At 49.3% G+C, this 16342-nt stretch overlaps 1 protein-coding gene across 3 annotated transcripts in view; it reads left to right on the top strand.

The window, feature by feature from the left end:
* Positions 1 to 16342, top strand: part of RPTOR (regulatory associated protein of MTOR complex 1) — a 346921-nt gene that overhangs the window by 249152 nt on the left and 81427 nt on the right. For 2 of the 3 annotated variants that reach the window (XM_079133423.1, XM_079133424.1), the window contains 2 exons: positions 3705 to 3780; positions 11493 to 11594. In XM_079133423.1, the coding sequence (XP_078989549.1) occupies positions 3705 to 3780; positions 11493 to 11594 (178 nt within the window). The remainder of the gene's footprint in view (positions 1 to 3704; positions 3781 to 11492; positions 11595 to 16342) is intronic. The other variant, XM_079133425.1, reaches the window with a different exon arrangement.

The following is a 16342-nucleotide window of genomic DNA, read 5'->3' as shown; positions in this document are numbered from 1 at the left end:
GGTGGGAACTGTGTTTGATTATCTCCTGATTGCCTCTTAATTGTCAGCAGGGAGGGGCTGCTGTGCAGAGGGCCAGTCTCCGGGTGGGGTGCAGTTCAGGCCTTTGAAGATGAAAGGAGCTCTTTAGGCCCTTTGTTCTTCTTAAATTTTTCCATCCTTGTTTTGGCCCTCTGTTAAAGACAGAGAATGTGCTCTTTTGCTTGCCAGCAGGCAGTCTCATTAGTCTAAATGAAATAAGACTGGATCCTTGAGTCTCAGGAAATTACCAGAGGAGACTGCTGTTGTGGAGTGGAGCCCAGCAGACCACCTCCTTGGTGTTTCTGCAGGAAAGTGTTTCCCAAGGGGAGCGAATAGGGGTGAAGGGACCTGCACGCCGTGGGCCTGAGGCCTTGGGGAAGGCTGGTCATCGCGTGCTTCCAGCTGGACTTGCTGAGCTGCAGGTCTGGCTGGCCCGCTCTGGGTTCAAGTGTGGCCAAGACCTTTGCTTTATCTCAGGGTCTCTCAAGGGCCTGCACAGGAGGTGCTGTCCCCACCCCTTCACTGATGGGAAGCTGGTCCTGGAGAGATAGCCAAAAGCCGGGCCCAGAGGCTGGTGTAGCCCAGCCTGCTGAATGGTCACTCTGTGGCTTCACACAAATGCTCGCTGTGGCAGACCTGCCTCCTGCTGACGAGGAGCGAGGGGGACAGGTCAGCTGCCCCAGCCGTGGCAGAGCCGGGCATGAGGCAGGCAGCAGTGGGATCCAGCTGCTCTTCTCTCCTTCCTGTTCTCTTTAAGCCCTGCTGGCTGCTCTGGGCACAGCAGTTGCTTTCCCTCTCATTCAATAGTGTTTGTTGAAGACCTACTATGTCCTGGATACCCAGCAAGCAATCTGGCATGACTGGGTGCTGGGGTACCTGCTGGGACTCTGGGAACTGGCTGGGAGGGGCTAGGTCCGGTTCAGATGTGCCTACTGGTCCTGCAATGGAATCTGGGTCTGGAGCCACCAAGGGGGCAAAAGTCTTTTTAAATGGTGTCCGGGGGTGTCAGTGAGTGGCTGGTTCCAAGCACCGTGCCTGAGGGGTGTGTGCGGGGCGAGGCTGCCCCAGTCTGCAGATGAGCTGCCTGAGAGTTCACTGTGACGTGGGACCCAGGGGAGCCCTAGGAAGTCCAGGAGAACTCTCGAGGGACTGAGCTTCTGCCAGACCAACACGACGGGCACAGCTCCCGGGATGGAGGGAGGGACCCTGTAAGAAACGTGGCTTGCTGACCAGGAGCAGGACGCGGGGTGAGGGAGGCCATGCAGAAATCCAGAACCCCGGGAGCCCCACTGTGGATGTCTCAGGACTCGACTTTTGTACCTTGAGGACCTCCCTACAGACCCCTGCCCTAGTCCTGCTGCCCTGCTTCAGCACTGGGCACCCATCACACTCTCCATACCTTCACCTGCAGTCGGGCCCATGCAGCGCCCACTGTGACCTGCAGGGCATGCAGGATCTGAGCTGTCACCTCTGGTCACACGCTCAGCTCCCTTTGTCCTTCTCCCAAGGGCTTTACCAGCCCCTGGCCACCATTCCTCCTCTTCCCTCAGTTTCCATGTGGCCAGCTCTGTCCTCAGACAGTGCTCCTTTTCTGATCTTGCATACTTGTGTCAGAGCAGAGGAGAGGCAGAGAATGGTGCAGCTGGGAGGTTTCTGGAGATGCCTCCATGGAGCGTCATCACCCGACAGTGAGGCGGGGCCTGTGGGGCGTGGGCTGCCTCTCCAGGCACCGAGGACTGCTGGTGGAGAAGGGGCTGTCCTCCTGGATCATGCCCTCCGGATGCCTGGGCGGGCGCCTCGGTCAGCCTTGCTAAGAGAAAGGCAGAGCAAGCACCTTTCCCGGACTGCCATTCCTGTACCTACAGCCCTACCTCCATGGCTGCAGAGGGCTGGATGAGAGGAGCGAGGGCAAGGGGCCGTAGCAGAAGGTGAGCCTGGGCAAGCAAGCAGGGGCTTCTGGACCCTCTGTGGCCAGCTGCAGGCTGCTGTGCTTGGCAGGCAATGCTGGGTGCACAGCCACACACCAGGACAAGTATCTAGTTCAGCTCGTCCCCAGGGGGAGGGAGAGCCAGTGGGGCTGGCATGGGCATACCTGTCATCCTCCTGTCCCGCTGCAGCTCACCCTGGCACGGACTGTGAGCTATGCCAGGGCATGCCAAGCCTTCTTCCCCGTGAGGCAGGGGGCTGTCCTCTGTCACTTCTGCGGCCTATGTCTGGTGGCCTCTGCAGAGAGAGTGTGACAAAGGGTGGCATCAGTGGCTCCCAGGCTATCACTTGTACCCTTTCTCCTGGGCATCCTCAGCCACAGGCCTGTCCTCTCTGCCCCCATGTGTTTTCTGGAAAAGGAAGCCAATAGCCAATAGTCACAGTAAAGTGAAGAAGGAAAGGGAGGACCAGCTCTCAAGGCCCTGCAGGCTGCTCCCTGCGTTAAAGCTCAGCACGAGATCAGAGGGATGCCCGTTCTGCCACAGAGGGGAAGGCATCCCATGGACCGCAGGGTTGGAGCAGCCCTGGCTGACGGGTCAGTGGTGCTGAAGGGGAGCTCGGATGAGTTTGGGCACCTGCAGCCATGCACGGTGCTGGACTGTCCTGGTGCCGAGCCAGGTGACCCCTTGCCCTGGCCTTCACAGGAGGGGCTGGCCTTGGCTCCACAGTCACCTAGGGACTCCCTGTTGCTGTGGCTCTCCTGTGAGTCTAAAACTTGTCCTGTGTGTTCATAGTTTATAAAACTCAATCAAATTACACCCAGGCCAAGCTCAAACCCTACCCTATGTGGCTTCGGCCCCAGATTCTGTCCCTTCATGCTCTTTGGTCCACCAGGAGCAACATGGAGGGGAGAGACACCTGGCAAAGAGCCTTACATAAGAATAGCCAGCCTGCTTCCAGACACCAAGTCCCCGCTCCCCTGGTTATATAAGAGGATGTGTTTATGAAGCCACATAAATCACCCTGCCATGGGCTGGTGAGCCTGAGCTGTGGAATTATCTAAGAGTGGAACACAGGGCTGGCTCGAAGCTGGGAGAGGGTGTGGGCATCTGCTGAGTAGGGTCACAGCCTGTGCTCTCCAGACAGACATGCTGAGCACCAGGGGCACTGTCAAGGACACACTGCTGTGCGTATGCTGAACTGGGTTCCAACCCCCAGAACCTGATGAGAATGGCAACATCCACCACGGGCACTGTCCCCTTTTGCCTCACACAAGCACCTCCTGTCCTGTCCTGAAGGCCCACCAGCACACCCCTGGCCATCCGAGGTCCAGGCCCAGTCACTCAGACAAAGGTTGATGACCCTGACCTGGCACCCCGGGCCTCAGTCCTAACTCTGCAGGGTATGGGCACATTGACACTGCCCAGCCTCCTGCAGCAGAGGTCCACAGCCAGGCCACCTGCCCCCAGCTCCACCACGGGGCCCTGCAGCATGGAGCAGGCAGGCTGTGTGCTACGTAGGGGCATGTCAGAGTCAGGAGCTACCTCAGAGGGCCACTCCCACTGTGTTTCTTGTTTCACTTTAAAGAGAAGAAAGCAGACAGTCCAAAATGGTCAGAATGCTGCAGCACCTTTGGTACCTGCAGCTGGGGCTAACAGGATAACTCCAGCACAGCCCCCAGCTTCCAGGCCTCTCCCATGGGGCCCTTCACCAGAGGCCATGCACTAATGCTATGGATGCTCCCTCTGTTCTCTCTCCAGGCAGGCCTGGGACCTCGCTGTGGACATTTGTCTCTCCCAGCTGCCCACGATCATCGAGGAAGGCACTGCCTTCAGGGTGAGTCCCTCCAGGGCGACCTGGGCATCTGCTCCATAAAACCTCAGTCTGACCAGGTGCGGTGGCCCACACCTGTAATCCCAGTGTCTTGGGAGGCTGAGGCAGGAGGATCATGAGTTCAAAGCCAGCATCAGCAAAGGCAAGGTGCTGAGCAACTCAGTGAGACCCTGTCTCTAAATAAAATACAAAATAGGACTGGGGATGTGACTCAGTGATCGAGTGCCCCTGAATTCAATCCCTGGTAGCCTCCCCACCCCTTGGGGGGGGGGGGACCAACTCAATTCATGTATGGGTGTCGAAGATTTGGTTCACCCCTCTGAACAAAAATGTATCTGATCAGAGTTTACAAGAATGGATCAGCCCAGGGTTAAAGTTTGAAATGGTTGACTTTTAAAAACTTACTCAGGAGGCTGATGCAGAAGGATTGCAAATTCCAGGCCAGACTCAGCAACTTAATGAGACCCTGTCTCAAACCAAACAATTGAAAAGACTGGGGATGTAGCTCAGTGGTAGAGCACCCCCAGGTTCAACCCCAGTATCTCTGAGAAAAGAAAATGCAGATCTTAGTTACAGCATTGCTCTCAAGAGTCTGCTTTTCTTCATACAGGTGGCCTTCTCCCCAAGAGCAACCCACATTTCGTACTCTGCCCTCTCAGCAGGGTGAGTGGTGCTTTCCCCAAGCCTAGGGCCCACACATGGAAGACTCTGAGGGCTTCCTCCCACCCCATGGGCATCCCAACCCCAGGTCACAGTGCAGGTAGCAGAAGCCTAGTCCCTCTGGCTCTGTGTGCACTGCAGCTGGCTTCACTCACAGTACCTGCAAGTGAATTTGACACAATCCCAGGGGCCCCGTTGGTTTTGCCTTTGTGATATGAGGCATCAAGTCTGAATAACCCTATCCCTATCCTCAAGAACACATGAGAAGAGTCACCATGTCAAGACAGGGCTCCAGGGAAGAAGCAGGTGGCCATCATAGGCACTCAGTGGCCCAGGAATGGATGGCTGGGTGGGGGTTGCAGAGGTGATCAACTGGGGATCTAGGGCTTCCATGAGGCTGAGATGATGTAGGGCAGTGTGAAGCTGAGTCAGCAAGACTGGGTCTTCTTCTGCAACCCTACAAACTGTTGGGCATCATAGCCAAGAGCCTGGCAACACTGCCATGGGCCAGTTAGGCAGCCTCCCTGTACCTCAGTGTCCTCATTTGAAAGGAGGGATTCTGAGGGAATTCAAGCCAAGGGGCCTAGGGCATTAAATGGGTTTACATACCCAAGGGGCTTAAGATGGGACCCTGGCATGTTTGCAGTCAGATTGCTGCCCACAAACACCAGCAGCCAGTATGTGTGTCTCACCCTCAAGGCAGGGGCACCAGTGGCCAGGGAGGGCTCAGCTCACCACCAAGATATAACTTTTAATACTCATCACCATGGCCAGGGAGCTTTTAACCTGAAGGGCCTGGGCCAGGGTGTGTGCAAACATGCACACACATATAGCATGCTCTGTGGTAGGCATGTGGGGTTGCTAACTCCCCAGATGTGTTTTCTTCACATTTTTTACTGGTGCATTATAATTGTGCATAATGGTGAGGTTCATTGTTGAATGTCCCCACACGCACACACTATGACGGTATAATTCAGCCAGTACCTCTTCCAGCACTTCCCTGCCACGCTCCTTCCTCTGTCTGACTCATCTCCCTGATTTTCAGGAGAACAACACCACCGTCGTCACCACCACCACCTTTCTTCCTTTTTCCTCTCTAGCTTTCACATATGAGAGAAAATATATGACCTTCTGCACTTGACCTATTCTGCTTAACATCATGTTCTCCAATTCCAGACATTTTCCTGCAAATTACATGATTTCAGCTTTGCGCAGTGGCAGTATTGTAGCCAATGAGGTTTATCCGAGGCGCGATTATTGCTCATTGAAAACTTTTCCCAAATTACACAATTTCATTCTTCTTTATGGCAGAATAAAACTCCACTGAGTATATAGACCATATTTTTCTTTATCTATTTATTTGTACTCCTGCTTGTTTTCAGTCTCTATTCACATGCTACATTAGTTGCTATCCTTTCACTTTCAGACTGTAGCTAAAATCTGAGTCTCTTGCAAACAACATGGAGTTAGGTTCTGTTTTTAATCCATTCTGCAAGCCTATGTCTTTTAATTGGAAAGTTGAACATTGATGTTAAATATTTTTATAGGGAGATGTTTATTCCTACCATTTTGATTTCTTTCTTTTTTATTTCTAATGTTTGATTAAGTAAACATTTCTCCTCTGTTTGGCTACTCTTCAGAAAGTTGTCCATTTGTGAGCATTGGGGTTTGTTTTTTATTTTGTCTATGTGAAGTATTTCTTCAAGTAATGTCTGTCGTACTGGCTTAGTAGTGAGGAATTCTTTTACTTTCTGCCTATCTTGGAAAAGCTTTATTTCTTCCTTGATTTTGAAGGATAGCTTAGTTGGATATAGCAGTCTTGGTTGACAGTTACTTTATTCCAGGACTTGGAACACATCATTCCAAGTCCTCCTGGATTTTAGAGTTTGTGTTGAGAAATCAGAAGTGATTCTGATTGGTTCACTTCTAAATGTGACTTTTTTTTTTTTTTCTTGAGGCCTTTAAAATTCTATCCTAGTTCTGTATGTTAAGCATTTTAATTATAATGTGTCATGGAGAGGGGTTTTTTGTTTATTTGTTTTAATCTTGTCTATGTCTATTTGAGGTTCTGAATGCATTCTACATCTGGTTGTCCATTTTATTCTCAAGGTTTAGAACATTTTCTGTTATTTCCCTGAAGAGGTTATCCATGCTATTATCCTGCTTCTCACAATGCTTTTCAATTCTATTGATTCTTAAATATGATCTCTTAATGTCCCAGAATTCTTGTATATTCTAGTCATGTTTACTTATTTTCTTTTCTTTAGTATTGTCTGAATGTTCACATCTGGTCACCTTGTTTTCCAACTCTGAGATTCTGTCTTCAGCATAGATCTCCTATGTTAGACTTTGAACTGAACATTTCATTTGTTTTATTGTCTTTCGTTTCCAAGACTTCTTTTTGGTTCTTTGTCAATATCTCTATCTCCTTATTTAATTTCTCATTCATATCCTGTACTGATTTCCTAATTTGTTCAGTTGTTTTCCTATATTCTCTTAGAATTCACTGACCAGCGGGCTGGGTTGTGGCTCAGTGCTCGCCTGGCACATGTGAGGCACTGGGTTCAATCCTCAGCAGCACATAAAAATAAATAAGTAAAATAAAAGTATCGTGTCCATCTACAGCTAAAAAAAATTTTTTTTTAAATTCATTGATCAGTTTTATAATCATCATTTTGAATTCTTTATCTGGTATTTCATTCACTTTGATATCTTTGGGTTCAGTTGCTGATAAATTATGAACTTTAGGAGGTATCTTGTTACCTTGTTTTTTTTTTCTTATTTCTTATGTTACTGTGTTGGGTTTTATGTGTCTGTTGGGATGGATTTCTCTCCCACTCTAATGTGTGGGCCTTTTTTAGGGCATGGCCTTCTCTTGCCAAAGTGTGTTGGAGTGATGTAGATTAAAATCCCTTGTGATGCTGGGTGCAGTGGCGCACCCCAGTAATCCCAGCAGCTCTGGAGGCTGAGGCAGGAGAATCACAAGTTCAAAGTTAGCCTCAGCAACTTAGTGAGACCCTGTCTCTAATAAAATATAAAAAAAGGACTGGGGATGTGGCTCAGTGGTTAGGTGCTCCTGGGTTCAATCCCTGGTAACAAAAAAAAAAAAAAATCCTCATCATGTAGTATCCACAGCCTTTGTGTAATTTTGTTTTTGCTGTTGGAGTGGATGTGTGTGAATGGGATCTGAGAGGCACCCAATACTCTTCCTACTTGGGACCTGATTGTTGGTTTGGATGTTTGTCTCTTCTTTGTCTTAAAGTATAGCTGAAGTTTTAGAGTGGCCAACTTGTGTGGGGAGCAAAGTGCACTGTCTTTTGGCTGAGCTTAGGTCAACAGCAGAATCTCTACCCTGTGAACTTGTAGTGTGCCTGTAGATTCCCAGCTCCTCACAGAATAGGGCAAAACAAACAGAAACAAACAATATACAGCATTAAAATAACTACCTGGTGCCTACTATGACCTCTGCAGCACTAATTACCACGAAAACAGGAATGTGGCGTCAGCAGTCGCTGACATCAAAACAGCAGACACCATGAACTAGATTTGGCATTCCAGAAACAGCAGAAGTCAACCTCACCGTCACAGTACTATTAACTACAACACGAGTGGTGGGGGCAGGAGTCATGTAACCCAAACGCTTCTGAAAGACAGTTAAAAACAGTTCATTAATTTTCTAATACTAGACAAAGGTGCCAAAAATATGCAATGGAGAAAAGATAGCCTCTTCAACAAATGGTGCTGGGAAAACTGGAAATCCATATGCAACAGAATGAAACTAAACCCCTATCTCTCACCCTTCACAAAAATCAACTCACAATGGATCAAGGACCTTGAAATCAGACCAGAGACCCTGCATCTTATAGAAGAAAAAGTAGGTCCAAATCTTCACCTTGTTGGCTTAGGATCAGACTTCCTTAACAGGACTCCCATAGCACAAGAAATAAAAGCAAGAATCAATAACTGGGATAGATTCAAACTAAATAGCTTTCTCTCAGCAAAGGAAACTATCAGCAATGTGAAGAGAGAGCCTACAGAGTGGGAGAATATCTTTGCCACTCATACTTCAGATAGAGCACTAATTTCCAGAATCTATAAAGAACTCAGAAAACTCTACACCAAGAATACAAATAACCCAATCAACAAATGGGCTAAAGAAATGAACAGACACTTCACAGAAGATGTACAAGCAATCAACAGATACATGAAAAAATGTTCACCATCTTTAGTAATAAGAGAAATGCAAATCAAAACTACACTAAGATTCCATCTCACCCCAATTAGAATGGCGATTATCAAGAATACAAGCAACAATAGGTGTTGGAGAGGATGTGGGGAAAAAGGTCCACTCATACATTGCTGGTGGGACTGCAAATTAGTGCAGCCACTCTGGAAAGCAGTGTGGAGATTCCTTAGAAAACTCGGAATGGACCCACCATTTGACCCAGCTATCCCACTCCTCGGCCTATACCCAAAGGACTTAAAATCAGCACACTACAGAGATACAGCCACATCAATGTTCATAGCTGCTCAATTCACAATAGCCAGACTATGGAACCAACCTAGATGCCCTTCAGTTGATGAATGGATAAAGAAACTGTGGTATGTATATACAATGGAATATTACTCAGCTATGAAGAATAATAAAATTATGGCATTTGCAGGCAAATGAATGAAATTGGAGAACATCATGCTAAGTGAGATAAGCCAATCTCAAAAATCCAAAGGACGAATGATCTCACTGATAAGCGGATGATGACACTTAATGGGGGGTGGGAGGGGGACAAGAATGGAGGAAGGAGGGACTGTATAGAGGGAAAAGAGAGGTAGGAGGGGTGGGGAGGGAGGAAAAAAATAACGGAATGAATCAAACATCATTACTCTATGTAAATGTATGATTATGCAAATGGTGTGCTGTTACTCCACGTACAACAGAAACAATATGTATTCCATTTGTTTACCATAAAAATAAATTAAAAAAAAAAAAAAAAAAACAGTTCATTAAGAGAAGAGAAGCCGTGATAGGAAGGTAGAGAAAAGTTTAGAATGTTCATTTGTGAACAGAGGAAGCAGAGCGATTGAGGAAGTGATCGCTATAAAAGAGGAGAAAAAATAAATGTAAGAAGTGAGTGAAGAGAGAGAGAAAGACACAGGAGAATCTATCTGTTAGAGGGACAAGAAAGGAGAGAAACGGAAACAAACTGAAATAAACAAAAGGAAAAAGGATTCTCAATGAAAACTGGAGGAATCGTCCCCACTGAGCTGGCCAACGCTGTCTGTCGATGACCAGGATGGCCACTGCCTTGCCGCCCGCCCTGTTTTCCATTTCTTCTTGGCTCCTGAGAGGCAGTGCTCCCGCTGCTTGTATCCCTAGCTTCCTCCAACCCGCCACCTTGAATCCACCCGTCCCCTCCCCAGACGGCTTCAGTGTCCCCCAAGGCTGGGATGACTGGGCCAAGGACCTTGAAGAGGACCTCCCTGTGCTTTCTGTCTTAGGTTGTCCCTTTTTTTTTTTTTCTCGGTAACATTTTATTATTAAAAGTTTCAAGACAAGGGCTGGGGTTGTGACTCAGTGGTAGAGCGCTTGCCTAGCATGGGTGAGGCACTGGGTTCGATGCTCAGCACCACATGTACATAAGTAAATAAAATAAAGGTCCATCAACTAATAAAAACATTTTTTTAAAAAGTGTCAAGATGAGAGCAAAGTTCGAAGGACTCTGCAGCAAGTACCCACATACCCACCACTGAGACCATCCACTCTGCCGTCTCTCATGTCCATCTATCGTCTGCCTCCTTCTAATGCATTTTTTCACACTTTGCAGACTGCCCTGAACCAAAGGCTAGCTGCTGTCCTGTGCCCTTGGCTCCTTCCGTGTGCCTGGTTCACGCCCTTGGGCTTCCAGGCAAGGGCCTGTCTGTCTGCCTTCCGTAGGCTCTGGGCAGGCACAGCGTCTCATCATAATCACAAGCCTCCCTAGAGGAGGCTGCCAGCGTGCCCCCACCACATTCCCACCCTCCAGCCCAACCAGAGCAGCCCGAGGAAGGACAGGGCCTGTTGCTGCTGACAGGCATTTGGGAAACCTCACGAAATCTTGGCTTTTTGTACTCAGGGCATGGCTTCACTCCGTGCTTTGAGGAGATCAGAACTCTCCCTCGAGAGATCGCCCCTCCGTGGCACGAGGGAAGTATTCCTCTTAGGTGAACGCTTCCATTCCAGTGCCATGCACGTTTGCCAAGGACCTTTGCAAGGATCTTGCTACCTGGTTTCTGGAATCAAGATCTGCACTGGGGAGTAATTTCACCAAGTTGGGATTGCAGGGAAGGGAGGGGCACAGACTATCAGTATTCCAAGTGAAGATGGAGCTGGGGTTGCCCATTTCCCTGGAGCTTCGGGCTCCAGTGCACTTGGGCCTGCGTTGTGAGGGCCACCAACAGGACCTCGAGATGCTCCTGAATGTGAGAGGGAGAGGTGGATTTTGGAATCTGTAGACAGGTGTTCCACCTGCAGCACAAACCAGAGCTACACCTACAAGCCCAGTGCTGATAGAAGGTGGCAGGCTTGGACCTCACCTTACTGGGCTCCCCCTCTCAGCACACAGAAATAGGCAGGACACGGCTACCCTGGAAGGCGGCTGCCAGCAAGGGGCTGGGGGCCTCAGGGGTTGTTCATGTGCCGCTGCTTACGTGAGTGTGTTCACCTGGTGAAAATCCATCAGGCTCTACATTTAAGGTACATACAACTTTCTAAATGTATGTATGGAAGTACAACTTTTAAAAAGGCCAGTGTTGGTCCACATCACTTGAGACCCTCCTGCCTCAGCCCGCCAGTCCCTGGATCCCAGGCGTGGCCACCCTGCCCACCCAGCCCTCCCTCTTGCCCTCATCCAGGCTGTTCACAAATCCTGCAGCCCTGGCCTTGTTTTGGAGCTGAAGTGCACGTGCCGCCTCCCTCCGCTGCGCGGTCAGGGCCACAGAGCTCGTGCTTTGTAGGCCTGTCAGAGTACAGATGGGGCCATGGGCCAGGTCCCTAATTCATTCCTCTGCTCAACCCACAGCACAGCCCATTCTTCGCTGAGCAGCTGACTGCGTTCCAGGTGTGGCTCACCATGGGCGTGGAGAACAGGAGTCCCCCTGAGCAGCTGCCCATCGTTTTACAGGTGAGTCGCTTCAGCCCAGGGCCGACTGGCCAAGGTGTCTGATCACAGAAACAAGCCAAACCCAGAGCCCCCAGGGGCTCTTTCCCTCGGTGGCCTGCATGTGCCATGAGAGCCTCGGTGGTGGCTGCGCTCCAGGCAGGTGGTGCATAAATCACACAGATCCCATCAGAAGTTCTGGGAGCTGATGGCACATTTATTCCTAACAGGCTTTCCTGGTAAAGGCATTGAATTTCCTCCCCACCCCCAGTTAAATGTAAATCTGAGATGGAGTTGCCTCCCTCCCCCTCCCATTTGCCATCAGGAGTTGATGAAGTGTTGCTGCCAGGGAGCTGCCTCACCTCAGAGCACCCTCCTCCCATGTGGAAGGACGGGTGTGTGAGTGAGCCCTGAGAGCAGGTGGAGGCGCACCGGCAGGTTACAGATGCGCCCCAGTGGGCTTCCTGCGCCGGGGCAGCACGGCCCTGGAAGCCGTCGGCTCTTCCTTTGCCTGTTACTCATCAGTGTTTGCTATAAGAGAGAGGCCAGCCACTTAGGTGGCCTGTGTCACACTCACAGTAGACCGTGAGCCACTGTGTATGCTGTCAGGGCTTTTGTTTGTTCTGCAGTGCAATGCAGTGCTGGGGATGGAACAGAGGTGCTCTACCACTGAGCTGCATCCCCAGCCTTTTTTATTAATTCTGAGTCAGAGTCTCACTAAGTTGCTGAGGCTGACCTCAAACTTGAGATCCTCCTGGCTGTTCCCAAGTTGCTGGCATTAGAGGTGTGCACCACCACGCCCAGCCGGGAGATGAGCTTTATGTGTCCAGCCAGTTGATTTTTTGGTTATAAGATAGGACAGGATAGGAATACTGGGATTCGTCAGAGTGGAGACATTAGAAAGATCTCACTGCGCTTCTGTGTTCATGGATGTGGGAGAAGGTGTTTTGCTCAGGGATGCAGAACTGGTCGTATGAGCGCCTGTCAGCATACACACCAAGGTCTAATGATGATAATTTGGGGGGAGGGGAAACTATGATGATTGTCTGGGGTTGTGCCAGCACAGGACAGGAAGGAGGTCTCTTCCCATGTCCATGTAAATCCAGGTCCCTCAGAGTGAGAGGACACTGCTCCCCCTGGAGGGCTCGGGTCATGTTGCCACCCTCAAGTGGGGACACGAGTGTCATGGACTACCTGTGCAAGCACATCTGCCTCCCTGTCTTATTAAAGCTGCTAACCATGGCACCGTCTGTCTTCACTGACCAAAGCTTCCCTGGTGGCTCCACTTCTGCGAGGTCACGTAAGACAGGCACAGCTTTATCTGTCATGCTCTGCGATGTGACAGCACTCCCTTCTCCTCTCGAGTCTGCTCTGCCCTGCGCCAGCCAGCTTTGCAGGCTTGAGAGATTATTCACCTGGCACAGAATGAGATTTCTTCTTGTCTAGGACTTTGCCCCAAGAGTGCCAGCCAGTAAAAGAGAGTTGGAGGAGTCATATGTAAATGTTGTAAAATGTAACAATTGTCTGTTCCTGCTGGCGTTACTAACCAGTGGGCAACAAAGGAACTGTGTGCCATATTTCACTTGATATTTTTGGTGCATTTTGTATATTATCGCTGCTTTTTTTCCCTGACATTATAAAAAGAAAGTAAAAATAATTATTGTTCCTCTTGTGTGCTTTTAAGATTAGTTTAAGACCATCCTGGGACTGCAAGGTGACCTATAAACAAATAATGAGACAAATTTTCAAAACAAAACAAAAATGCACCAGGAACAACAACAAAACAAAGCTGGACATCCAGCAGAGGCCAGTGTCCTTGCTGACTGGGCCCAGGAAGTGGCCAGTGTAGGTGCCAGGTGGGCAGTGGGTGGCCCTTGTTGGCTGTGCTGCTCCCCAGGGGCCCTCATCTTATCCCACAGTGCAGTGGAGTGATGGTGGCCGTCCCCAGAGCAGGGGCTCTGTGCCAAGCATATTGAATCCAGTTTTTTGGACCTGGCAGATAATCCTTTTGTAAATGGCCTTCTATTGACTTTTTTCTTAATGTTCCATTTACAATCCATGTCCCTCAGGGAGAGGGCTCTGGAGCCAACTCGGATGCCAAGAAAGGGGAAATGGCATCTCCGTGTGATCTTTTGGGCACACCCAGCAGCGGGTTCTTCATCCCTGGGGAAACCTGTCCCCCAAGCCCTGCCAGCCCAGATGGATGGTAAACCTTAACTAAGGAGGAAGCGAGAAAGAAGGCATGGAGCACCCGAGGCCAGCCTCTCTCACTCATCCGGTTACTTCCCCTTTATTATTGCCAGAACCCGACCCTGTCATCTATAAATTTTCCTCCAGTGGCTTGGCAAGCCGGGCATTCTTAACTAGGGGGAAAAGCTCTCTAATACAGACTTATGGGTTTTCCAGATCCCTGCTACTTTTCTCATAAGCCAGAGCAAATTTTTTCCACCTACAACCTCAGAGGCATCAACTAATAGGCATCTGGGGTCCAGTGAGAGGTTTCAAAGGCCCAGCTCTGCAGATAAACCGGTCAACATGGAAATACTACCCTTCCAGCCAGACTGTGTCCCTTCTGTGCCTTTCAAACAGCAGGTCAGCTGAGATGGAGAGGAAAGCATTGCTTGTTCTTAATGGCTGTTTTGTCCCCTCGTCATTGCTGACCACATCTGCTGACCACAGTCATCTTGCGAGGAGCTCTGGAATCCCACAGCCTTGCGACTTCCTGGTGTGCTGGGCCTTACAGCTCTGTGTGACCTGCCTGGGGCTTGCCATTCCTACCTGCCTCCTCCTCAGGTGGCAGGTGAGCACAGATAGCCCAGGTGGAAGCGCAGAGGTCAATATTGCAGAAAAGAGAGGACAGAATGATTTCATAGGGTAACAGTTTGGTACTTTTACATAGATCTTGAAAATCAGTGTGAGCATTTCACAAGAACTCTGTTCTCAATGTACCATTTTATTTTCAAATAAACATTGGGTCTGAGAGAACAGGGTTATTAGGTGTCAGCAGAAAGCAGCCTAGGGTGCTGTTGTTACACACGCCCTGCACATACATGTGCTCACATGCCCTGTGCATTGACGTGCAGTGCCCCACAGCAGCGCTGACCCCCAGAGGTCCCTGGCACACGCCTGCAGATCCAGGTCAGAACCGAACCGGAGCGCTGTCTCTGTTCACCTGGCCATGGAGCCAGGTGCCTTAGCAAGCTCTGCTTTATCTGGTGTTCAGGTAGCCACTCTTGGTCCTCAGTCTGCTTGCCATGAATGAGAAGAAGCCCCAGCAACTCCTTCTGTTCACTGTCACTTATCTCTATGATTTCCATGCTTCCTAGGGTAGCCTGAAACAGGAATTGGGTTTTTGGTTGATATTTTATTTTATTTTATTTTTTGTACTGGGGGTTAAACCCAGGGGCACTTAACCACTGAGCCCTATCCCCAGCCCCTTTTTATTTTTTATTGTGAGACAGGGTCCACTAAGTTGCTTAGGGTCTCACTAAGTTGCTGAGGATAGCTTTGAACTTGGGATCCTCTTGTCTCAGCCTCCTGAGTCACTGGGATTACAGACATACACAACCACTTCTGGCCAGTCTATATTTTGTAAATAATTTGTGTTTATGTTTGGCTTTATTTTTCTTAAATATACAAATCAACAGAAGAAAGAAAAGATATAACGTTTGAAAAAAAAAATTGCCATTTTTCCCAACACTTCTTCATTGATGTTTATTTTCAAATAAGTATACACAATGGCAGCACAAAACCCTGTGCTGCCCAAGGACTTCAGACTCCGCTGCTGGCGGGACACAGGCTGGCAATCAGCAGCTCAGGCAGCTGGTCCTAGGAGAGACTGCGCAATGATGAGGACCCGTCCAGTGGTGCAGCCCCTCCCTCCCTGTGGCTACCCAACTCAGACTGGCCACCTCCCTTCCCCAGGTGCCTTAATCTTTCCCAGTCTCTTCCCGGAACCCTGTGGTGGTAGTGCACTTGCCTAGCATGTGTGAGGCACTGGGTTTGATCCTCAGCACCAATAAAAGTAAACAAATAAAGGCATGGTGTCCATCTACAACTTAAAAATAATTAAAAAGAAAAAGTCAAACATTTAAGTAGAAAACTAAAGATACACATGATTGCTTTACTTGAGAAATAACCTATGAAAAGAAGTAATTTTACTAGTTGTGAAAAACTTCAGCTTAAGAGGACACTTTCACCTACCGTATGGTTTAAGAGTGATAATAATAATAAAAACGTGATTTGGGTTAGTCCTGGCTTTGGTCACTTAGTTTCACAAGGTCTTCGTGGGTGGGTATTGTATTGTCCTAGTGTCATAAGTCGGCATGTGCCTTCCCAAGGCCACAGCCCCTGAGCTGGTGCTGCTGGTGCCACCGGTACAGAGCAAGGATGGCCCCCAGCAGGCGGCTCGGTAACGTCAGCGCAGAAGCTTTGACCCTGTCATTCTGCTTCTCCAGTGGAGCCTAGGGGAGCAGCTCCTGAGGGTGTGCAGAGTTGTGCCTGTTGGGATATTCGTCTCAGCCTCGCTTATAACAGCAACATCTTGTGATCATTTAAATATCTAGCAGCGGGGAAGTCATTCTTTAAAACTCACGTCTGTTGGTTAAATGAAACACTGTGCTCCCTTTGGGAATGGTGTGGCAAGTCACGGCCAGCGCTGGAGACCATCACCACGGTGTGTTCAGTTTAAGGAGGAGGCAGGAGTACAGGAACCTGTCGTCTGGTTTAGAACCAGTCTGGGACACATGGGGTCTAAGACGATGGCCAGCAGC

The sequence above is a fragment of the Sciurus vulgaris genome (genome assembly GCF_902686455.1).
Source record: "Sciurus vulgaris genome assembly, chromosome: 3".
Classification (NCBI taxonomy): Eukaryota; Metazoa; Chordata; class Mammalia; order Rodentia; family Sciuridae; genus Sciurus; species Sciurus vulgaris.
Note: the sequence above shows the minus strand (reverse complement) of the source record. Positions and strands in the feature narration are given on the sequence as shown.